The sequence below is a fragment of the Physcomitrium patens genome, chromosome 1 (genome assembly GCF_059467195.1).
Source record: "Physcomitrium patens ecotype Gransden chromosome 1, ASM5946719v1, whole genome shotgun sequence".
NCBI classification, from domain to species: Eukaryota; Viridiplantae; Streptophyta; class Bryopsida; order Funariales; family Funariaceae; genus Physcomitrium; species Physcomitrium patens.
The window spans coordinates 15,432,132-15,455,100 of NC_143410.1; the positions used below are offsets into that span (position 1 = coordinate 15,432,132).

The 22,969-nt window shown below is 35.7% G+C and overlaps 3 protein-coding genes across 5 annotated transcripts; all 3 read left to right on the forward strand.

Annotated features, from left to right (window-relative positions):
• The first annotated feature begins 4,710 nt into the window (after positions 1 to 4,710).
• LOC112290930 (thioredoxin-like protein CITRX, chloroplastic) lies at positions 4,711 to 6,843 on the forward strand. Of its 2 annotated transcripts, none has more exons than XM_024537901.3 (5): positions 4,711 to 4,926; positions 5,298 to 5,617; positions 5,763 to 5,885; positions 6,281 to 6,361; positions 6,512 to 6,843. In XM_024537901.3, exons 2-5 carry the CDS (start codon positions 5,366 to 5,368, stop codon positions 6,713 to 6,715), a joined length of 660 nt encoding a protein of 219 aa, XP_024393669.1. In that variant the 5' UTR covers positions 4,711 to 4,926; positions 5,298 to 5,365; the 3' UTR covers positions 6,716 to 6,843. The 2 variants fall into 2 exon arrangements, with proteins under 2 accessions (XP_024393669.1, XP_024393582.1); XM_024537814.3 differs by having other exon boundaries at positions 4,711 to 4,916.
• A 1,575-nt stretch (positions 6,844 to 8,418) lies between these two features.
• On the forward strand, positions 8,419 to 12,193 carry LOC112283196 (protein MODIFIED TRANSPORT TO THE VACUOLE 1). The gene is made up of 7 exons (XM_024521659.2): positions 8,419 to 8,422; positions 8,847 to 9,003; positions 9,233 to 9,523; positions 9,891 to 10,170; positions 10,337 to 10,495; positions 10,684 to 10,857; positions 11,020 to 12,193. The coding sequence occupies exons 1-7, from the start codon at positions 8,419 to 8,421 to the stop codon at positions 11,935 to 11,937; spliced, it is 1,983 nt and encodes a 660-aa protein (XP_024377427.2). The 3' UTR covers positions 11,938 to 12,193.
• A 1,024-nt stretch (positions 12,194 to 13,217) lies between these two features.
• On the forward strand, positions 13,218 to 16,776 carry LOC112289532 (putative phosphoadenosine phosphosulfate reductase). 2 transcript variants are annotated; one of them, XM_024536060.3, is made up of 9 exons: positions 13,218 to 13,757; positions 14,014 to 14,278; positions 14,561 to 14,677; positions 15,074 to 15,169; positions 15,302 to 15,367; positions 15,611 to 15,670; positions 15,958 to 16,013; positions 16,190 to 16,340; positions 16,585 to 16,776. In XM_024536060.3, the coding sequence occupies exons 1-9, from the start codon at positions 13,723 to 13,725 to the stop codon at positions 16,648 to 16,650; spliced, it is 912 nt and encodes a 303-aa protein (XP_024391828.1). In that variant the 5' UTR covers positions 13,218 to 13,722; the 3' UTR covers positions 16,651 to 16,776. The 2 variants fall into 2 exon arrangements, with proteins under 2 accessions (XP_024391828.1, XP_024390972.2); XM_024535204.3 differs by having other exon boundaries at positions 13,218 to 13,331.
• The last annotated feature ends 6,193 nt before the right edge of the window (positions 16,777 to 22,969 follow it).

The following is a 22,969-nucleotide window of genomic DNA, read 5'->3' on the forward strand; positions in this document are numbered from 1 at the left end:
TTGTTTATAATGTTTCATGGTGAATCTTACATAGACCACTAACCTAGCCCAATTTTAAAAACCTCTAGAAACTTTTAGAAACTTCTCAAATATGGCTCCAAGTGCCTATCTCTATGTGCCAATAATATAAATATCTTATCCATACCCTATTATATTGGTCCTTATGAGTATCTTTTTTATGTTTGTAAAAATATTTCTTAGACTTTGAAATATTAAATGCATGAGATTTTGGAACCATGGTTTTAACAAGATGAATTTTCATATTACGCAAGAGTAACTCATTTTATTTCTCTATAAGAAGTAGATAGGACATGAGATTAGGATGACTTTGAAATTTCATATTTCTATATTTTTCTGCAAGGAAAGCAAATTGATGAAGATATATAGATAGAGTTTTCTCAATCATTTCTTCTTCAAAGACATTTTATCAATACAATTGTAGTTATAAGATAATATGATATATTTTACCATTAAAAGTATTTAAATTTTAAAGATCCAAGATACATAAATGTATTCAATCATGACATGTATGTAGAAGGAAAATGGTCTTTTGATGATCAAACTTGGATTTAAGATTCTCCCAAAGCTTGGTTGAATCTTCCATTTCTAAATATTGATGTTACAATGGACGTACAAGATGACAATAAAGAAAAAGAAGTGCTTTCCAACAAATAGCAAGAGAAATAGAAGTACTTACAGTATGAGATTCTTTAAACGAAATTGCATCTAAGAATTGTTCTACAAATAAATTTATTTTTTCTATTTTTGTCTATAATAGATAATTTTTTCTATTAACAACCAATAGTAGAAATATAAGAGCTTTAAAATGTTGGGATATAATAGTGATAGTTGGAACCATAGTAGAAGTAGTTGAAGATGTTGAAGCACTTATTATAAATAAATCAATAAAAATAATATAAGATCAAGTAGAAAAAGTTGAATAAAATGTACATAGAAATATAAAGCCAAATAAAATGATAAAGTTGAACTTAAAATAAAAAATGTTAAAAATGTGGAGAGATTTTTTTTTTTTTCTCCACAAAAAAAAGAGTATGTGGTAGATTGTGGCAATAGTGGGAGATAGCAGTGGCAGACAATGGCGGCAAAGATGGATAGCAGCAATGGATGACAAGGCACACTAGTCACCAATAATACATAGTAGCTTGGTAGGATGCAATAGTCGATGGCAAAGCACACCAATTGGAAGGGATGTGGCAGTCGGCAGCAAGGCACAACAGATAAGTAAGGTGTGGGAGTCAACAATAGGACATGATAGTTGGATAAGGTGTCACAGTTGGCAACAAGGCACGGCACTTCAACAAGATGTAGCAAGTGGCGACAAGGCTGAGCAGCTTGATTATAGGGTTGTGAAGGCAAGCGGGACATAGAATGTATCAAATAAGGTGTAGAGCACAAAGCAATGTAGTGTAGATAAAAAAAACAAAAAAAACAAAAAAACAAAAAAAAACAATGCAAAGAATAAGGTGCACACAAGTTTTTAAGAATCAAGACTAGTGCATAGGAGCGAGCATATTAATAATGTGTTGAAAATATTTGAAGAGACACAAGAATACCTAGAAGTAATGTGCATATATGCACATATATATATATATATATATATATATATATATATATATATATAAAAGAGTATATAGAAGGAGAGAAAGTTTTTTTATCTATATATTGATGTAGTTGTCTCTTGTATACAAAGAGAAAGAGAGAAGATAAACAATTTTTCTCCATTAAATTCCAAACATTGTAACTACAATATTTATTGTAAACTATAGTTAATATTATGGAGAGTGTTGGCTACATTTAATGCTCTCAATAAATTTGGTGTTTTTGTTTCATGTAATAGCTTAGGCACTTATTTTTAGTCAAGCTTTCACTATAGCTAATGCCAATCATAAACTTGAGATTTATGAATAGTCTTTGACAACCTTGATTGATGTGGTAAAGATGAAGATGTTCTTAATACTTTGCTCAAAAGAAAGCATTTTATTTGGAGTTAGTATCATATTTAGATAAATAAATAAATGTTTAACAACATTTTTGTTGTTTTTATCTTCTTATTGCATAGGAATATAAATTTTTATACAATGATGTTTTTTTAAATAATAATAATAAAATGATGTAAAACAGTTGAAAAATAAGTTTGAAGACAAAAGCATAATTTACAACTTGTAAGCTACATACATAGCAAGTGAAAAAGTTAGGAATTTTAAGAACTTTTTGAGAGAACATTTAAGGAAATGTGGCACAAGATATTTTGATTTTTATGACTCTAGTCTTATTAATTCGATTTATTTATCCATATTGATGTCATTGTTGCTTGGATACTTAGTAAAAATATTTATTTTATAAAAAATAGAAAAACAGATCTCAATAAACAATTTAAAACAATTAATGGAGGAGTATTATCAATATTTGAAAGTACATGCATTGGATGGAGATTACAGCAATTCATCTTAAACTTCTCTTTAAAAATAAAAAATAAAAACATGGTGGACACACACAAAAACATATATCTATTGATTATATAAAAAACATGGCATACACATGTACATAATATAATCAAGGTTTTTGATATTAATATGATGTGTTTTGTGTTAATGAAATTTGGGTATTCATTTAGCTTATTAGACAATATTATTTGAAAATTAATTACAAGAAAAAATAATAATGGATCAACCACTTCAATATTTGAATCTGAATCATATTGGAAATAGTATAGGTTAATAGTTAAGAACTCTCTCTCTTAATATATATATAGTTTTGCAATTTCTGTGAGGTGCTCAAAAAACTCTATTTAGAACAAGGTTGAGTATTCTTTAAATGCAGATGTTTCACACTAATGGTGAAATGAATATCCATGTGAGAATTTTAAAATACCATATTTTCAATTCAACTATTTCTTTGAAGTATAGTTATTCTTTGTGACTTTGAATTCAATATAATATCAGTTTGATTTTCACGTGCTGCTCATATGTTGTTGTAAATGGAATTTTGAACTTCTGTTGGAATTGTCAGATCGTTTTAGTGGTTTATCATATTAAAAAATTAATATGCCTAAAAATAAAAATAATAATAAACGTTATTCGGAGTATGGGGGTGCCATGGTCAAAATGGGGCACCAAGGTATGACAAATGGCACGCATGCGCCATGTCATACGATTCATACGTCCAGGTGGCAGTGCCAGCTGGGCACAAATTCCAATGGGTAGAATGTTGAGGTGACAGAGCAAAAGATAAAAATAAAAAGTGTACAAAAAGAAGTTCATAATTGTTAGGTTTTGTGAATGGCCCTTTCCAAATCGGTCTACATTACTATCACGACTATGAAATCATCATAAGTAATTTGTTGTTGCTCAAAATTGACATAATTCAACTTTACTTGATTACCTCTTACTTTCTTACATTTTAAAGATGCTTTTACACAATGAAGCTTGTGCTTGATAAGTATATAATGTAATATATGCTTGTCCTGATATAATGCCTTGGTTCATTGAGAACTATGGTAACAAGGTGAAATCATTGAAGCGGCTTTTTTGATACATATATATTAATATTTATATGTATTTATACATATAGGGAGAGATTTTGAAAATATTCATTAAAAATCACAATCAATATGTATGCTTATGATTTGTTCCTCTAACAAGACATCAAATTTTGGCAATGTACATTATTCATGGTTCCATGTGTATATAAAATAATAATAAAAACATATACTTGACTTGCATTTTTTTATAAGTATTTAACAAAAGTGGAAAACACACAACAAAAGTTGGTAATCATAATGTTTAAAAACTGTATTTAGAGCCGTTTGCTAAAATGTCAATTCCCGAATTAATCAATACATGATTAATGACAAAGCTTTTGAGATCATGCATTCACAAATTTGTGCCCGTAATAGTACTATTAATAAATTATGTTTTCAGAAGGGGTAGAGCCAAGTTTATCACAATGAATTTCATAACCTTCATTAACCTAAATTAGTCTCATACACCCATTTTATTGTACATTATATATATATATATATATATATATATGTGTGTGTGTGTGTTTGTAGACAAGCTCGACAAAAATAAGTGTAAAAAAATGATTAAAATAGTAAAATTATACCTGAATTGCCTATCATGCTATATAAAAAAGAAAAATTGTTTATAAAGAATTGGATGGTTGCAATTGGTCAAATTTCATATCTAAAGTACATTTAGTAACTTGTTAAACTTCTTAAATTGCAATAGTTGCTCTGTTTTTTCAAAAGTGAATACACCTGGACCTAAAAACTATGTGCTTGAACACAATGTTTTTTGGTAATTGTATAAATTGAAATTATCTATGAAATCAACAACATCGTGAATTACTATATTGAAAGATTTATGGGTAAGTAACGTAATTACAAGCAAGAATTCATCATCATTGTAAGTAACAATTAGCCATTTCTAGCAAATTTGAATTCAACTCATGCCATCTTTTAATAATACAAAACAAAGTAAAGTGCATTAGCTGGGGAGTGGATGGATGCACGAAAACACGGATGGATGGAGACACGAATGGATGAAGGTGCGGGCGTGGGACGAATCTGCGGTCATAGAAACCATAGAAGTTAAGTTTGCTGAATCCCCATGATCGTGGCACACCCCTTGGCCGTGGTGACGACGATCACTGATGGAGGTCACGTTCTTGAGGATTATGTTTCATCAAACCCTACTCTTGTTGTTGTTGGTTCCCATGCTTGCTCACTCCCAGATTCACTTCCCTCGGGCCTTTTGCCGCTGCTGTTCTATCCCTTCCTTCTGTTTTTAACAACTTCAAATCATCTCGGTGGCCTCAACTTCTGTGCGGAATAATTTTTTCGTGCTGTTCGCAGATAAATCCGCTCCTGTCACTGTCGAGAGCAAACAAGTCCGGTATGCCGAGGTTTAAGCTGCTTCCGTCTCTTGCGTTGTAGTATTCAGCTCCTTCGCGCTTAGCATTAGTTTTCCTCTCTTGCGTTCTAATTCTAGTCGAGTGGTCAGTGTGGTTAAGTGGATTTCTGAAGTTTTTTGTGGAGTTGGATGTTGTTGAGTTTTGCAATTACTGCGCGGGTTGGAATTTTGTTTTTTTGGACTTAATTTGGATGGTATGACTGGGTCGCAAGGGAATTCGTGTAAGGAGCGGGTGTTCTCATTGCATTCGCATGTTGTTTTTCATAGAGCGTCTTCTTAATAACTAGTCGGTGCTGCAATGACGTTGTCAACTCGAATGAGAATGTGGTGCATCTGAAAACAAAAAGTGCTTTGTTTCTGCAGAGTGAATGAGTGACCGTGGGAGAGGAAGAGGAAGCGAGTAGGTGAGAGCTGTGAAAACCGAGGCTGGAATGGCAGCATCTGTTTCCATGGCGTCTCTTACGTCCACTCCCTGTCTTCCCCAGCCTCAGCGTGTGACTGCTTTAACCATTCGTCATCAAGTTCCGTCTAGGGCTAATTTAGTTTATAAAGCTGGCAGCCAAAGTCTTTCGAATTCTAATTTCAATGGGGTTCGGTTGGAAGTACGCACCCCAAATTTTGTGAGGCCGCAGAGTTTTGCACTTTCTGTTCGCGCTGCTGGAGCTAAGGGAGATTACCTCGTGGTAATTATCTCCTTCCTTTTTCTTCCACTGTCTGAGTGCTAGCATGTGCGTAAATTTACCGACTAACTTGTTGTTTGAATCGTAATCAAAGCCCTTATTTTTTTTGATTGTCGTGTCAACATAACTCTTTCTTGGCCGGCTGCAGAAAAAGGTGTCCGCAAGTGAATTAGATGAAATCCTGTCGAACGAAAGAGATTTACCTATAGTTGTTGATTTTTACGCGACTTGGTGTGGTCCGTGCATTTTCCTAGCTCAGGAATTGGAGCAGGTACTGCCCTTGCTAGCCACCGATTGTACAGTTGCGCGATCTAGGGATACTAGATCTTTTATTTTATTTTATTTTATTTTATTTTATGAAGGGCTTACATGCTCATTTGAAGATTATGAAAATTACAATGGAGTACAGTGTACATTGTGCTGATTGGCGGGTTCTAATTTTCTTATTTGGGGTTCAGGACTGTCGTTTAAGGTTAGATGGTGTGTGTCATTCGATATTGGTGTTCTGTGGCTTATGTGTTTTGACTTTCAACTTTATGACTAATGTGCAACTTCCGCAATCCACATATTCTTAAGGCCTAAAGATCCCCCTATGAAGGTATGATTTGAAAAAATTGTGTACATATCTGAAAGGAGGTTGTTGAAATGCTCGTGTTTGCAACGCAGCTAGCAGTCGAATACACTGACAACGTTCGGTTTTTAAAAATTGACACTGATGAAGAGCACGAGTTTTGTTCTCAAATGCAGGTGAGCTTCCCATTGCTTTTAATGTACTTTTATTACCGCTTCATCAACTTGTTCAGTTGAGATGTGATTTTTTCATTACTTGTATTTTGAACAAAATGATTGTTGGCCTGTTTTTAAAATTCAACATTTTTGATATTATTTTTTCTCCAGATCCGAGGTCTGCCCACAATGGTGTTCATCAGCCCAGATGAAGAGAAGCTTGCCATTCGGACAGAAGGGTTGTTATCAACAAATGTTATCCGTGACATAATAGAAAAAGAATTAGGAGCTTCTCAATGGGATCCAGAGTGGCATCCAGATGAGATTGAAAAAGAGGCGATTCCTCAATGGGACGTAGAGCTGGAGTCCAGGTAATCGGGGTAGGATTTTCCTCAGTAGGCTTAGATTGTATGGTATGATCTCACAGTATCGCTAGATTTTCATGCTTATGTTTTACGAAGAAACCTCTTTTTTTCTTAAAAGGAATATAACGAATTCTGTTCTATTGGAGTCTCTGTATTCCTAGTCGTGACTGCCACTTCATCATATGCCTGCTTTTGTACCAGCTTAAATTGCTCAAGTAGGTTTGTATGATTAAAGTTTTTTCATGTTTTGTTGACGCTAAAGAAGTTGTTCAATCACTTTTAGCAAGCTGTCTAATCGTAATTTTAACTCTAGCTGTTCCAGTAACGATCTTCGACCTGTTCTTAGTATTGTAACATGCATTGTAATGCTTCGAAATGAGCTAGCCTCATTACGCATTTGTCGAGGATTCTCGGTATTGAATTTTCTCAAGTTCTCTATGCAATCAATCTTTTCAAAGTTGAAGCTCTATGATTCCTTGTGGATTTACGCTTTGCTTTGAACAACGATTGACCTTGATGTCTGAATGTGTGGTTTCATGTAATCGGTTGTAAGTAGGCAGTTGCTTTTCAAGGCTCTACTTTGTGGCGAAAGGGAGTAATGACGTGAAATGAGCAAATGACGTGAAATGAATGCAGCATTAAAATATGTAGAACAAGTTGTGTCTTCTTGATTACATTCATGTCTGTTGCACAAATGTGTTGTTACTATGTTTGTACCATATGAGAATATGCGTAGTTTCTGCTGTACAAAAACTTCAGTGTCTTTTAGTGCACGAGATACTATGTGTCACACTGTGGATATGTAGAAGTTATAAACAATAATGAGATGGATTGAAGTTTGTGAAAGAGCATCCACTGTGAAAATATGGCATAAAGTCACCGGGTGAAAAATGTTTGGGCGGGTTGGCATTAGATGGAAAATTAATGACTTGTAACATTTAACTGTTGTAAAAAACAGTGGATCGTCAATGGATCAAAAAATATAATGAGTGTGAGGGTTTAGAATAAAGCTGGAAGATTAGAAGACCCAGATGAGAGTAAAGTAAAACATCATGAATAAAAGCAAGCACCGGGACTTGTGTCATCACCATTTGATCTCAACTCAAGTATGTTTGTAAAACTTGGGTATAATAGTTGGAGTTTAGACTATAATACTAGTAATAAGTGGTTCCATATCCATAAATTTTTTTTACCAGAATTGAATGTAATGTATGTAAGCTTTAGCCTTATGCAAATTAAAAAATATAAAATACTAATAGCCATATTGTTAGAGGATACATATTGCAAGTATTTCCTTTTTTTTTTTTTTTTTTTTTTTTTGTTGCATTTTAATAACTTTGTAACAAATGCATCAATGGATGCATGTGGGAATATAGATAAATAAATTCAATAATTTAATCTGAATGTATGTGTGTGTGTATATATATATATATATATATATATGTGCATACAAACTTGTGATACAAGAACAGGATTTAAAATACCAATGTTTTTAGATCAAATTCTTGGTTTTGAAAATTATAAGATAAACAGAAAGGACTGTAAGAAGCAAAAAGTTTCTAATTTTAACAAACCATTCAAATCTCAAACTCTAACTATTACATCATATAGTAGTAAAATTATTCTTCAACGTGTATTTCATTTAAATCCAAGAAAATTACTTTAAAAAATTATATAATATTGGTTGTGAATTTAAATGTTATTTGAAAAACAATGAGTACGTACAACTAATATTGGTACTTAAATAAACAAGACCAGTGCTGTATTCTTAAATCACAAATACTACTGATATACAATACTCAATAGTTTAGATAAGCGAAACAGAGAAAAAAAAAACAAATAAAACAAACAAACAAACAAACAAAACAAAACAAACTAACAAACATAAGTTGAAATAATTGACTTCATAAGAATAGTAAAGAGATGCGTGTAAAAGTATATTTGTTTTAATTTCATTTTTAGTAACAATGTAAATGCATAAAAATTGGATCATTTGATTGTTACAAATTAGCTTAAATCAGCAATGTTACAGTAGGCTGAATGTATCAGTCACTTGTGCTGGACCTCATATTTGTGTTTGATGAAGTCAATTGTCCTGAATAGGTCATGTTCATACTTGACTTGAATTTTCCTGAATCCAGACGGAATCTCTTCTTTTGTCGCACTTACACATCACTATTTGTATCGGTACGTGCAGGCATTGAGACTCATCAAGTTTGCTGCTGGTAAAGCAGGCACAGAGTTTCGTCGCGAAATTCAACGACAGGCTCCAGCTGTTCTTCAATTTTTACATTACAGGTTGGAAATCGTTTTTACTTGCGAGTCGGTCGTCCAATAATATGCTTTAAGTTTTTTTAGACTGGTCTATTTACAGATAGAGTTTGGTGAACATTCTAACTGTCGGTTACGCAAATCTAATGATAAAGTTCGCCTTCATGATGTAAGATCTTTATTTCCAAGTCGAGAAGTTCTTAACCATCCTTAGAGAGGTATGCCTCTGGAATAATCGTCTTCTTATTTTATGCAGAGGAGTACCGGATGCCTTGAAAGGAGATGCTTTGAACAAAGCTGTGCGTGAGACCGCACAAGATGCCTTATCTGCCATATTTGCATCCAATGATGAAATGCCTGGGGAAGCAGTGGGTAAGCGCATGGAGGGGTTCGGAAGCACCAATTTCGACTCATCGATCCGTGTTGTTAAAAAAACGATGTTCGATGATATGATGGGGTTTGGGAGTTCATCGATTCGACAGATAAGTGGAATAGCCAGCAGTGGGACAATCGGTAACTATGGAGTTTCTAACTCTGAAACTTACAGGTGATTAATATTCATCTCTTGTATATGTTAAGGTCATTTTCATTTTTAACCTAACTGATACGAAAGTGTAGAGCTACAATGTTCACCTTTCATCAGAGTAGTGGAAGAAAACGAGTTTTCGAACTAGGTATTCAGAATTTCGACACAATTGTCCAACGATGCCACGGATAGACGACTTCTAGTGCCCTGTTTGCGACTTCTTCCTTGAACTTGTGATATGGATGCGTTACTCGCTATCAGAATTATAAGAACAGCCATGTAGAGCAGGTTTTGCAAGCAGCGTTCTTATGGGTTTGCGATTACATGACTCGCCTCACAGAGGAATCAACTTGAGAAGTTCTTTGACTGATAGAGAAAGTACTTACAGCCATTCAGATTCTCAGGCATCGACATATTCGTTGAGTTCTCACGAAACTTTCGAATCTCGTAGTAGCAAGACAGAGGGTACTGAAGGAGGACGTCCATGTCATAATGGGAAGCCGATGTCTCAAGAAGATCGATTAGTCGATGCAGTGACTACTCCAGGGGGTGTGCGACTGCAACCCAGCCGAGAAGAAGTTCAAAACTTTCTTACTGCAGCGACCAAACTGGATGGAGACCTACTTGGTTATGCGCTTCTAAGCAAGTTGCAAGCACGTTTATGGCAGGTGACCTTCTTGTTGCTTCTGTGTTTTGCTTTGCAAGAAGCTTTGGAGTTAACATTTACAGACTTTAAGGCCGGTATGAAATCGTTATTTCTGGAAGTGGCTCTTTTGAGCTGCTATTGTAAGGCAGTGATGTCGTGTAGTCGTGACCGATGGGTGTTTGTACCAGGTGCGTTTGAAAGCCATGTGTATTGTGGAAGCCGTTTTGCGACAAGGAGACAGTCATGATGTATATCAGAGAATGGGTGGGATATTCCAAGAGAATTATGGATGTATAGATGAAAATGCAGAATCCCCTCAAGCCTCTTTGAAGGAGAAGTCTAAGAAGGTTTGTTTTATCTGTAGCCCTCTCTATTTAATGCGATTTGAGAGTTGTCTATTTTTGTTTCTGTGTATATCATCTGTTTCTGTCAGGTCTGATCGCATGAGGTTGTCTTTGATATCTAGGTCCGGAGTTATGATGCATCTCTTTGTAGAATCTCCCTCTACCGCATGTGATGATATGTGATCTTGCAGGTTCTGGGTTTGCTTGGACGAGGCAACTCAGCAGAGAGTCGGCATCAAACTGGGCCTGGGCACATTTCACCTGCATCATACTCATCGTCAGCTGGATCATCTGCCCAACAATCTGTGGTGTTGCCTGATCTTCTGGATGGTTGGGATGCATCCGAAGGAGCTGATGTTGTGCAGGTGATGGTTGAATCTGTTTAGATATGCTCTGTTCAGTAGTGGTTAGAGTACATTTTCGCACGAAACTTCCGTCCGTAAAGGAGTCTTTGCGGCAGTTGTAGGATACTGCCGTCAGCCTGCCTCTTTATATCATCTTTCTGAATAGAACAGTCTTGGATGCAGAATACTGGGACACTGCCTCAACAACAAATAACCTCAGCTGATGCTCCTACTGAATCTTCATCAAAAGCAGCTGGTGATGACTTACTGCGAGTTTTCAATTGGAACGAAAACGCTCTACAATCGACTCAGACCACTAGAGAAGGAGACCACTTGGCAGAACTTAGTGTGAATACTGCAAGTACCATTAGTTTTGACAATGATCTTTTCTCTGGACTCAGGGTGGACGCAGTTCACGGTGATGCCTCAAGTGGAGCCTTTGGGGATACTGGTCTTTTTGAGGGTCTCGGTGTAAAGGATTCAATCACTGCAAAGACAGCACAACCTCCTGCGGAAAACCTTGTAGATTTATTTGATGGTCTCTCGACTGAAACTTCTGTAACAGTAAATTATGCTTCCATAGATTCGTTTCAGGGTCTATCATCCTCTCTTGACTCCAAGCCTTCTGCAATTGGTACCAATATCAGTCAGTTACAGTCCTTGAGTGGCGGAAATACTTCAAGACCAAGTGTTGGAAATGGACAAATTGCTTCAAGTCAATTCGTAACATCGTCTGTTCGAGGACCTCTTCCATCACAAATGATGTATACTTATCCAGCTTTATTGGCTCCAACGGCTGGTGGCACTTTTCAGCCTAGCATGGCATCACTAGAGTTTGCTCATGGACCTGCTATAATTGCAGGGATGAGCGCTCTTATGATGCAACAGCAGCTTGCAGCGAACCTGGAAACCATGCAAGCACTTGGAATAGGAATGGGCCCTCCAGTAGGAACTGGTTCTCAAGGCAACGGAGTTTCTACATGTTCTTTTGGACAAATTTATAACGATGGGTTTGACTTCTCTAACCCTGCTGGACCTGCGCACTCAACAGAACCCCAAAAGGAAGAAACTAAGGCATTTGACTGGTTAAAATTAAGTTGACTAGGAATTTCTTAGTTGCTGTTCAGCAGGAGGTTGATTTGAGGATCTATCTTTGCAGTTTTGTATGTCCACCAGCTGCTTGATTTGGCAGAAATGGAGTTTGCTGTTGTTGCTACCTTGTATATCTTTTTTTTAGATTCCAGATAGTGAAAGGTACAGATTTGTATTTGTGGAGGTACAGTGTTTGCTTCTTGGAGAGCAATGTCTCTATCCGTTAAATATTATACATAGTACGTTTATCTGTTTCAGCTGATAACTTTGCTCGTGTCTGCCCATCAAGAAATGAATGTGTGAAAATCGGTGCCAATTATATACTTTGTGGGGCTTGCAGTAAATTCACTGTGTTTTAGGATTGGCCTACTTTTCATGTGCTGCTTCAGTTGTCACAAGGTCGACGAATTCACACGTGTCGATCATGAGGCGTATCAGTAGTTGCAGGTTAGAAACAGATTAAGTCACCATGAGAAAGAAATGGAAGGAAAAGGAGGGGTTGATATTTCATTTAATGAAGTGTAAATGCTTCCATTTTCAACAGATCTCTCTGTGCATATATTTTCCAGTAGTAGCATTTACAGGTTAGTATTTGTTTCAGTTTTACCTTCGAAGTTAAGATAACAAGTTATTCAAAAAGAAACCTTCATTATTTATAACATATTCTTTGTGATGTTCAAACTTGACTGAAAGGATGTTTGAAATCAAGCATATCCATTCTTTATCACACCGAAGTCTCATTATATTGAATTGTTCACATACCTGCTCTGCACACTAGGTTATGACTTTAGTTTTATGCTTTGTGAAAGGGACTTAAACTTTTATTTTATTGGCTTATATTATTATAACTGTAATTTATTTTACCATTTCCGTAACCAAAATTGAAGAAACATACTATGTTTGTTATTGTGCATTCGCAATTCGGCAAATATCTTCAAATTTGTGTCAAGTGAACGTGGATGAAATTAAACTTTCTTTTAACAATTATAGAATTCTCATTAAAAACGGTAAATAAAACAATTCCTATGATATAACATTCACGAAAGTCAATGAGGAATCGTTTCCTTCACAAATAGGATTACCGCAGATTCATGCACTACATAATCTACTCGATGTTTTCATTCCATGAGCTTCACAGACCATAAGATATTTCTTGAGCAATTCCCATTAATCGCTTCACCGCGAGCCCTCACTCTGCTGATGCTGCAAATTACTTCTTATAAAAACACGTTGCGGATTTGTGAGCAGAAAAGGGAGGAGTCCTCGACGTTCACTGCATTTGCTCCCATTTTCACGGCAATGGCGATGGCTATGGCGGATGCTCACCTTCGCTCCTCCACGTCCTGTGTACCTTCGCACTGCCCCGCGCTGGTGCCTGCCCTGGCCACCCTCACTTCGCTCAGGTTCGTAGCTCCTCCACGAACTTAGTTCTTGCAGAATTCGTTGTGGGGGGCGAGATAGCGGCGATGTAAAATTCCCAGAATTTGGAATGTTGGATTCCTGTAGGCTCGAGGTTCCTTGGATTCTGTTGTTCTTTCGTTGTAGAAGTTTGCCGAAAGAAGAGCTTTCTGGAGCTGTTCTGTGGACTTTCAGAATTAGGGTCTTAAGGTTTGTGTTGTGCGTGGAGATTGTGGTCGTCTGCGTTGCTCTGAGGTGATGGTTTCGTGACCGTGGTGGTTTTGGAATGTTCACGGCTGTTACGGATGCCTGGATTAATCGAGGTTCCTATGTGAATCCCGTCTGGTTCCGTGAGGGGCTTAAAAATCCAAATTTCGAGTCTTTGGGTTCATCCAGATGATCGACCTTTTCAACGTAGGAATCGTTATACGGTAGGACTTTCATTACTTGATTCATCAGTGGAATTAGAGTAAATAGCATATGCTTTTAACGAGTTCCACCCTGTGATTCAAGTCAGCAACGAGGAGAGTGAATATGTTTGCAGGGATGTAATTTCTTTTTAACATGGCAACGTCTGTCTTCGTGACTTAACCAGTTGTGCATGCGTATTTCTGATAGCAATTAGAGAGGTCAACATGGCTTAAAATTAAGTAGATTTTGGGATGATAATTTGAAGAATTTGCGCAGGAAATGTGCTTTTCATAAACCCTCGTTTCCCTCCCTTGTCTTTCAAAGCTACTGCTTGGGTTGGGCTAGTGGAAGAGGAAAGACTGCAGCATCTGCAGTGCCTGTTACCACCTCGGGTTCAAGTATTGACATTAAGAAGTGTAACGAACAAGCTCGGGATGCCCGACTTCAGCATCTAGAGGCACAGGCGTTAGAAACCTTGCAGAAGACTGTGGAAAATTTCGAGAAGCCAGCGTTTCCATGTGCTTTGATCGCAGGTGATGTGGTATGAATTTCCTCGCTTCTCTATGACTCAAGAATCTGGAATGCTGTTGAAGAAGTTGTATTGTGAGTCGAAGGTTTCAGTCCCTTCTCGTGTGTAGATAGCTTATCAAACGAGCAGTGGCGTAGTCCTGCATCAAGAACGAGGCCGTGTCACATGCGGGTGAAGCATAGTCGCTGATGTATCAATCTTTCCAATTGAGGGATTTTCTAGAAGGTGAATTTGAAGAATAGCTCTGACCTTCGTATTTTCGTATCTCACAAGAGTTAAATGACTTGTGACCAGGTCATACTAGATCTTCTTCACAGGATAGGAGCGTTTTCAGATAATAAAGTAAAAATAATCTTCATCGACACTTTTCACCTCTTCCCTGAAACATATAAGTTTCTCAGCGAAGTGGAGGTAAATATTCTTGATCTTCTAAGTCTGATACATTGGAAATGTGTTCATTCGTAATAAAGGTGTTACTATTTACTAAATTAATATGCTGACCTATGTCTTACAAGCATGAGTTTGAGTTTATCTTCTGATTACAAAATCTGAAACTGATTTGCTAATCACGAACTTTATATTCCAATATTTGAGTTATCACTTCTGCTTTCCATATTTTAAACGAAAAAAATTTCCAGTGTCTTATCCTGTACGCACTTTTGATGATACTGGCTTTCTTCAATGCATAGCAAGAGGCTTGAACCAAATGCTGTTCAGTGCGTGATATTCGTAATCTGTCAGTGCGAAATTTAGCAACTGTTTGTGCTTAAGTAACAAGTGATGCTTACTTCGCTTTGTCTCATGCAGGAGCGGTATGGATTCAAGGCACATGTGTTTCATGCTGCAGATGTAAACAACAAAGAAGCCTATGACGCCAAATTTGGTTCAGATTTGTTCATAACTGTAAGTTGATCCACCTCATTGGCTTTTGTGTTTTGATTGCTGATACGCACTATTTCAGCATCCACAGAACGAGAATTGGCTTGAATATAATGTAACCTGTTGCATGGTTCATGATGTTCATGGGAAGTGCAGGACATAGAAGAGTACGACCGCATCTGTAAAGTTGAGCCGTTCAGCCGTGCTCTGAAGACATTGGAGGTAACTTAAAGGTGTTACTTTTCCTGTTTCCGTCGGAGAATACCTCGTCGAAGTCTCATCCTGGAGCTCGTGAATCCGGCTGTGGTTGGAGTCGCAATGATAAGAACTTAGAACGTGGAGCATTGGTTGTTCGAACTTAAAATTGCTAGCGAACTGTTATTTGCGTAGTATATTGTGAAGATCGGAGGGGTATGTTGACGGGAGTTTTTGATAAAGTCGGTCTTCCTGGTGGGCATGTCACAGGTAGATGCTATGATCAATGGGCGTAGACGTGATCATGGCGCAGAAAGAGCCCATCTTGAGGTGTGCAAACGTTTGTGAAATGAAGCTCTTTCCTTGAGAGACATTTTTGTTAGTTGTTATTTACACTCATCTTACGTTCCAGTAGAGCTTCTGATCCATTATTTTTCCTTGTGTGAGTTCATTTCTGAGTATTTACATGAGTTTTGTGTCGCTGTTGGAAGCCAGCTTTTTAGTTAGTGGCGACACTTGATATCCAATATTTCATCGAATGTATTTGGCACAACTTGCTGACATGAATTGACGTGACGTTTCCATGGTTATGATGAAATGGACACGTGCACTTGCAGGTGTTCGAGGAGGGAAAAATGGTGAAAGTGCAACCTCTTGCGTATTGGGAATTCAGGTAGGGTTGAGAAAGTGATAAATGCTGCCATGATCATAAGAAATTGGGTGTTTCAAGTTTTGTACAGTTGTGTATTGGTTGAATCTCGGAATCAGATTGCGATTGATCAGACGTCAGAAATGCGATGCTGAAAACAAGCACGTGAAAGCTGATTTTTCGAGGACGCATGTACACAGGGATTGCTGGGATTACTTGACGAAATATTCGTTACCTTACCATCCTCTCCACGACCAAGGCTTTCCGAGCATTGGAGACGTGCAGTCCACGATACCAGTTCCTCGTGAGAAGTGGTTCGAGTATGCCGGAGAACGATCAGGCCGCTTTCAGGTCAGCTCCTGTGTGGTTGACCTTTTCCAAAGTGAAACAGTGCACGATTGTATGTTTGGTTTTTGTAAATCAGCATCCAGTAGCTCGCTTCAGAACAGCACCCCTTTGGAATGAGGTGAACGCAGGACTCTTCATATTTCCGGCGCGAACATGGACTAGAAGTGGTTGGTATGTGTATGGGATAGCAATTGCATTGTCACGTAGTTGACAGTGAACTGAATAGAGAAGTGGGGTTATTTTGCAGGGTTTGACGAATCCAGATGGGAGTGCAAAAACAGAGTGTGGAATTCACGTTGGTGGTAGAACATAAGTTGTGGTGTTTTAGTGGACCTGTGGTGGTGTTTTCCTTCTAATTGTACAAAGTAAGTTGAAGATTGAACAAAACTGGCATGTGCATCTGATGCACCTGATGGAGTTGCCTTCCTTTGAGTGGAAACTGATGGGCTTTGCATGAACAGTGAGCTACAATCTACATGTGGTCCCACAGAAAGAAAGAAGAGATGAAAAAAAAAAATGAAAAAGGAATTGTAAAAAGATTGTTAACAGTATAAGCCCTGAGAAGAAGGGTGCATATCTTGGTTCTCGGAAAGCATATGTGGGTAACCGAGAAGAGTCGCTAACAATGTGAAAGTGTGGAAACGAACATGGGAACATGCGAGTCAATTCACAACAACACATTATCTTCACAGTGCCCACATGCCTTTTCTTTCAAGGATGTCAGTCTAATCCTCCAAGATAAAAGACGATGACAATCCCAAACTCGACACGTTAGCCTACAATCATGATTATAAGTTAAATCGAGCACATCTGCTTAAGATTATGGTGGCATACTTCACCACCTCATCATTTGAATGCAATATAATTATATATAACTTTGTTTCATTAGTGGAAAAAAATTGTGGTTGCTATGATAGCTTTTGGAAAAGTGCAAATTAGTTCAGTATCTTGTACTAATATCCTTCACAACCATTCCACAATCTCTTAAATAATTCTTAAAAGAACTCAACCTCTTTCTTTCACCTTCCATTGTAAACAACCATTTCTTCTACCTTCTTATATATTTGGATATTGTAGAACTCCTTTGCTTTCCTTACTCCATATAACTCTAATTTTACTTCTTATTGAAATGGTGAAGTGGATGCCTAATTCTCATTTTATCTAATTTGCTCTAGCTACAAAGATACAAGCATAGATTAATATGAATGATCACACTTAGATAAACAAAGTTAAATTAGGTCAATACTACAAATAACTGTTTACAAATGTAAATAAAGCCTCGTGTAAAAAATTCTTATAGATTGTAATATATTGGAATCTAAACAAGGAACAATACATAAACACTACAAGAAGTTAAGACATTTAATGGAATGTGAAATATCTCCATGCCATTTTTAAGTTTTAGTTCTTGTGGATTACAACCTACAAACCCAATTACTTATAGCCACCTCCTACTTTCAAGAGCACTCTTACCTTAACGACTAAGACAAACAAAGGATACAATATCAACACCATCAAGCTTTGTTGTTGTCACGGACATGAACTAAAAGATGATGCATAATCCAATGAAATCCATGTCAAAGAAAGAGTAAAAAAATAGAAATAAGAAAGTATGTATATTAAAAAGAAACTAGAATGGCTTATTGCCAAAAGACAAGAAAACTTGAGACTCTTGAAACTAGATTAAAAGCAAGAAAGGAATTGACAAGAATGAAGAGGGCTTTATTCTTGTTTCTATATATACTATCTAACTAGGGGCTACACGACGATGTTCTAAAGGGCCTCCAATATGTGTTGACTTTGTAGGACACATGCTTTGACTTACAAGATAAGTTTTTCTACATGTGGGCCATATAGTTACTTTGGTCTTTAAGCTAACAACATGTGTGGCACATGGCCAACTTGTTGACCACTTTTCTAATCCAAAAAATCAATTATAAACAGCTATAAAGTCAAAGCAACGTATATGAAGCTTTTAGGAAGCTTTTATAGAAGATATTATAGAATTAATTTATTTTTACTTACTTCTACTTACTTCTACCTATTTATGCAGGTAATTATTGGCTTTTATGTATATATCCATGACATTATCTCTCCTTCTAGGGATGAGTTCCACGAAGAGCAGTCATTATATGTTGAAGAAATCTATGATGCGGCAAATTGTATTCGCCACATATTCAGATCTTTGTTTTCTTTGAAGATGGTTGATAGGGCCTCTCAATCATTAATAGTGTCCCATACTAGGGCAGGAAGACCACCCTATTATTTGATCATTGTTAAGGCCTTCATAACTTCCTTCAAATAAAATATTTAGAACACGATCAGGAGTTGTTCCTACTTCTAATAAAATTACCAAACATCAAGAGTCTCTTTGAAGGTTGTGATACCAAACGCATTGTATCTGACCATCTATTTGAGGAAAAATATGTCGCTCTTAAGGTTCTTCATCTCAATTGCGTTGTCTTGAAGGTTGTGACAATCCCAATGTCTCGTCTGGCAGGTTAGCAAATGAATCTGTTGGTTGTTAGTTTTCTATCTCCGTAGCATCACAACTACAAAGAAGCTACAAACAAGGATTGAAAGTAGAATGTTATCTTGCTTAGATCTTGTTTCTTTTATAGAAAAGATTTTCATCTTGATTTTAATAGATGTTGTCGATGAAAAGCCTCCACCACCTTTGCTACATTTACAAGATTCTTTACTGGATTCCATGAGCGTTCACTAATATTATATTTGTGCCAATGGATAAGATATTCCAATTTATTTCAGTGCGGCCTTGAATTTATGACTTCTTTCACTTTGAATTCTTTATTATTGTCTACTTCTATAGAAGGAAGTAGAGCTTGTCTTCTTCTTGGTATGTCCACTATCTTGTATGGTTCAAAAAGAGACACATAGAACACTAGATGGATTTTCATTGACTTCGGTAGGTATAAACAATATGCAACTGGATTGATTTGTGCAGAAATAAGAAATGGTCCAAGCCTATCATAGTCCAACTTGTCACAAGGATAAGTGGTCTTGATATTACGATAAAGTAACCGTACCTTGTCACCCATATGGAATGGTGGTTGTTTTTTTCGATAGACATTTATTTTGATCTTTTGTTGTTCTTGAGCTTCTTTTAACTGCACCTTCATTATTGTATGTAGCTTTGACAAATGATTTACCAAATCTTTCGTAGCAAGATTATCAGCTTTTGAAAAGTCAAAAGTATCAAGTCATGGATGATAACCATAATTGGCAAAAAAAAAGGTGTTTGTTTTGTAAAAGAATATGTCATGTTATTATAAGCAAAGTTTGCCAATGACAAAAGAATTATCCAATCATCTTGTTCGTAGTTAATGGTACATCTTAAATATTGTTCCAAGACTTGATTAATACGCTCTGTTTGTCCATGAATTTGAGGATGGAATGCCAAAGATAGTTTATATCCACTTTTAGAATCTTATAAAAAGTCCGCCAAAATCTTGATACAAATTGAGTTCCTCTATCAGATATAGTATCCTTGGTTAATCCATGATAGCGATAGATGTTGTTAGAAAAGAGTTTAGTTGTTTCTTTACTTGTGATAGATTTTGTACATGGTACAAAATGTGCCATCTTAGTAAAACGATCTACTATCATGAATGTAGAATTATAAGAATCTGAGATTAGAAGATCCGTGATTAAATCCATAGAAACAGAAGACTATGGTTGTTCTGGAATAAGTAATGGTTGAAGAAGTCCGTAAAGTCGACAACAAGGAGTTTTTCATCTTGAACAAATGTCGCATGATTGAACAAAGTCTATCATACCCTTTTATATTTGTGGCCACCAAAAATCTTTAGATATAAGCTCCAAAATATTCTTGTATCTAAAATGTCGTATTGCTCGAAAGTCACGACATGCTTGAAGAACACGTAATCATGCTTCTCCTTTTGGAATATTCAATTGACCTTTGAAATAGAATAGGTTGTTTTTGAACTCAAACTTAGAAGTATCTTGAGACTTAGAAGAAGGATTCTTGATATTGTGAACAAGAGGATGAGAAGACATACTTGATTGGATTTGTTTCACAAGGGTCAAATCAACTGTCAGTGTTGATTTCATTACTCAAAGATGAAAATACTTTGGCTTCAAGAGAATTGTTCTTTACTGATTAAAAGATGCATCTCCTTCTTTTGGTACAAGATAAGAATGTTTAGAAAGGATGTTTGACAAATCTTGTTGTTTTCCAGGTTGATATGTGATCTTAAAATCAAATCTTGATAAAAACATGCTCCAACAGGCTTGGCGACAATTTAAAACACATGCTGACATGAAATACTTAAGATTCTTATAATCCATATACACGGTGATTGGATTAGAAGCGCCTTCTAGATATTGACGCCATTCTTCAAATGAATCCTCGATTGCAAGAAGTTTTTTTTTCTGGATTTCATAATTAATCTCGGCTATTGAAAAATTTTTAGAATGAAAAGCTACTAGGTGAAGTTTATCATTTATTTCTATTTCTGATAATACGGCACCAAAAGTAAAGTTTGATGCATCTATTTCCATAAAAAATGCCTTAGAAATATTGATACGATACAAGATTGGTGCATAAATAAAGGTTGACTTCAAAGTTTCAAAAGATGCTTCAATTTTTTTGCTCTACTTAAGTTTGTCTTTGCAAGTCAAACATATAAGTGGAATTGTAACTTGAGAGAAGTCTTTGATGAAGATTCGATAATAGTTGGCAAAGCTCAAAAAGCATTAGACATCTCTTATTGTTTTTGGAATCTTCCAATCTATAATCATTTGAACTTTCTTAGGATCCATCATAAGTCTATTATTTGAAATGATGTATCCTAAGAAGTCAACTTGAGTAGTGTAGAATACATGCTTTTCTATCTTTGCATAAAGTTTCACATTTCTTAATTTTTGTAGCACACGACGAACATGAAGTTTATATTCATCTATATTCTTAGAATAGATCAAGATATCGTTTAGATAACAAACAATAAAATCATCTAAAAATTCTTGAAAAATATCATTCATAGATGATAAAAAGCTATCGGTGCATTTTTAAGTCCAAAAAGCATGACATTGTATTCAATATGCCTATATCTAGTTCAAAATGTAGTCTTCTATTTATCTCCTTCTTTAATATGTACTAGATTGTATGCTCATTATAGATCTATTTTTGTATAGATCTTAGCTTGATTTAGTTGATTGAGAAGTCCGAAAATCAAAAGTAGAAGGTATTTATTCTTGATGGTGATCTTGTTGAGTCCTTGATAATCAATATACATCCGCAATGAGCCATCTTTCTTCTTCATAATTAAGATTGAAGCTCCTGTTGATAATTTGGAATGGCGTATGAAATTCTTGGACAAATCTTCTTCAATATATTCCTTAAATTCAGCCAATTCATTTTGTAATAAACTATAGATTGGTCCAAATGGCGGTTGTACTTGTTCTTGAAGGTCCATTGAATAGTTATTGGGACGATGTTATAGAAAAATATCCACATTCTTCTTCTCAAATACATCTTGAAATTCTTAATATTGATTGGAAATGCCACTTGAAGTCTTTGCATCATTAGAAACAAGTGTGGCATAAATGACACAAGGTGATCCTTTTTTTACAGCATACAAGAAAGCTCTTGCACCTACAAACATAGATTTAATTGTACTAGACTTATGAATTTCTACTCGATTAATTTCACTCTTGATTATACTTTTAGAAAAATCAATGGTACAAGAAATCCAATCATTGCAAGGATTATATTTTTTTAACCATGATAAACCTAAAATGACTAGATTAGAAAGAGATCTAATTATATTAAAGATTATACAACTATTATGACCATTTATTGCTATATCTATAAGAAGTATTTTATGAATAAAATCTCCAAAAGATAATAGACAACTATCTGTAACTTTTATATGAATAAGTTTGATTTTTTATACTAACGATATTTTATGACTTTTAACAAATTCTATGTTTAAAAAACAAGTTGAGGCTCTTGAATCTATTAAGACAAAGGCTTTATAATTATTAGATTCCAAATACACATCTATTTTAAAATAAGAAGAGGATTCTAAAGAGATGATAAGATCTTCATTAAAAATTATATAAGATTTTATTTGCACGGTCTCTATTGTAGCTAGACAAATTCATTTTTTGACACATTATCTTTTTTGACAGATGTGCTCCTCATTTTGTGATTTTGTCATTTCTTTGGACAATTTTGAGTAATGTGTTTAGATTCTCTACTATATAAGCACAATCCTTTTTGATGGTGATGAGTCTTTTCTTGCTCGATAAAAGGTTTAAAATATACTATATTAATTTGTATATCCTCCATTTTTGACTATATGTGTTGAAGAGATGTTGGTGTTGCCATTGAATTGTAGTAACATTGAGGCCCATTTGTGTGACTTTTAGATCAAAATTCAAAAAGTTGATTGTCGCATTTCATAGCAAAATCAATTGCTTGACTCAATATTTGAGGATCAGATAAGTTGAGCATCAATTTCTTTACTTTATATTATAATCCATAGAAAAATTAGCTAATAAATGTAATATCATCCTACTTGATATTAGTTGCAAGTTATTAAAATTGTGAAGCATATAATATTATAGATCGATTAGCTTGTTGCAAA

Bases quoted from the DNA above. Each gene is read 5' to 3' on its own strand.
- LOC112289532 (XM_024535204.3), top strand. From the start codon at position 13,228: ATGGCGATGGCTATGGCGGATGCTCACCTTCGCTCCTCCACGTCCTGT. The intron at 14,678-15,073 runs GTAAATATTCTT...TGTCTCATGCAG, and splicing joins AGTTTCTCAGCGAAGTGGAG to GAGCGGTATGGATTCAAGGC. The intron at 15,170-15,301 runs GTAAGTTGATCC...TGGGAAGTGCAG, and splicing joins GTTCAGATTTGTTCATAACT to GACATAGAAGAGTACGACCG.
- LOC112290930 (XM_024537901.3), top strand. From the start codon at position 5,366: ATGGCAGCATCTGTTTCCATGGCGTCTCTTACGTCCACTCCCTGTCTT. The intron at 5,886-6,280 runs GTACTGCCCTTG...TTTGCAACGCAG, and splicing joins TAGCTCAGGAATTGGAGCAG to CTAGCAGTCGAATACACTGA. The intron at 6,362-6,511 runs GTGAGCTTCCCA...TTTTTTCTCCAG, and splicing joins AGTTTTGTTCTCAAATGCAG to ATCCGAGGTCTGCCCACAAT.
- LOC112283196 (XM_024521659.2), top strand. The intron at 9,524-9,890 runs GTGATTAATATT...AAGTACTTACAG, and splicing joins TCTAACTCTGAAACTTACAG to CCATTCAGATTCTCAGGCAT. The intron at 10,171-10,336 runs GTGACCTTCTTG...TGTTTGTACCAG, and splicing joins TGCAAGCACGTTTATGGCAG to GTGCGTTTGAAAGCCATGTG.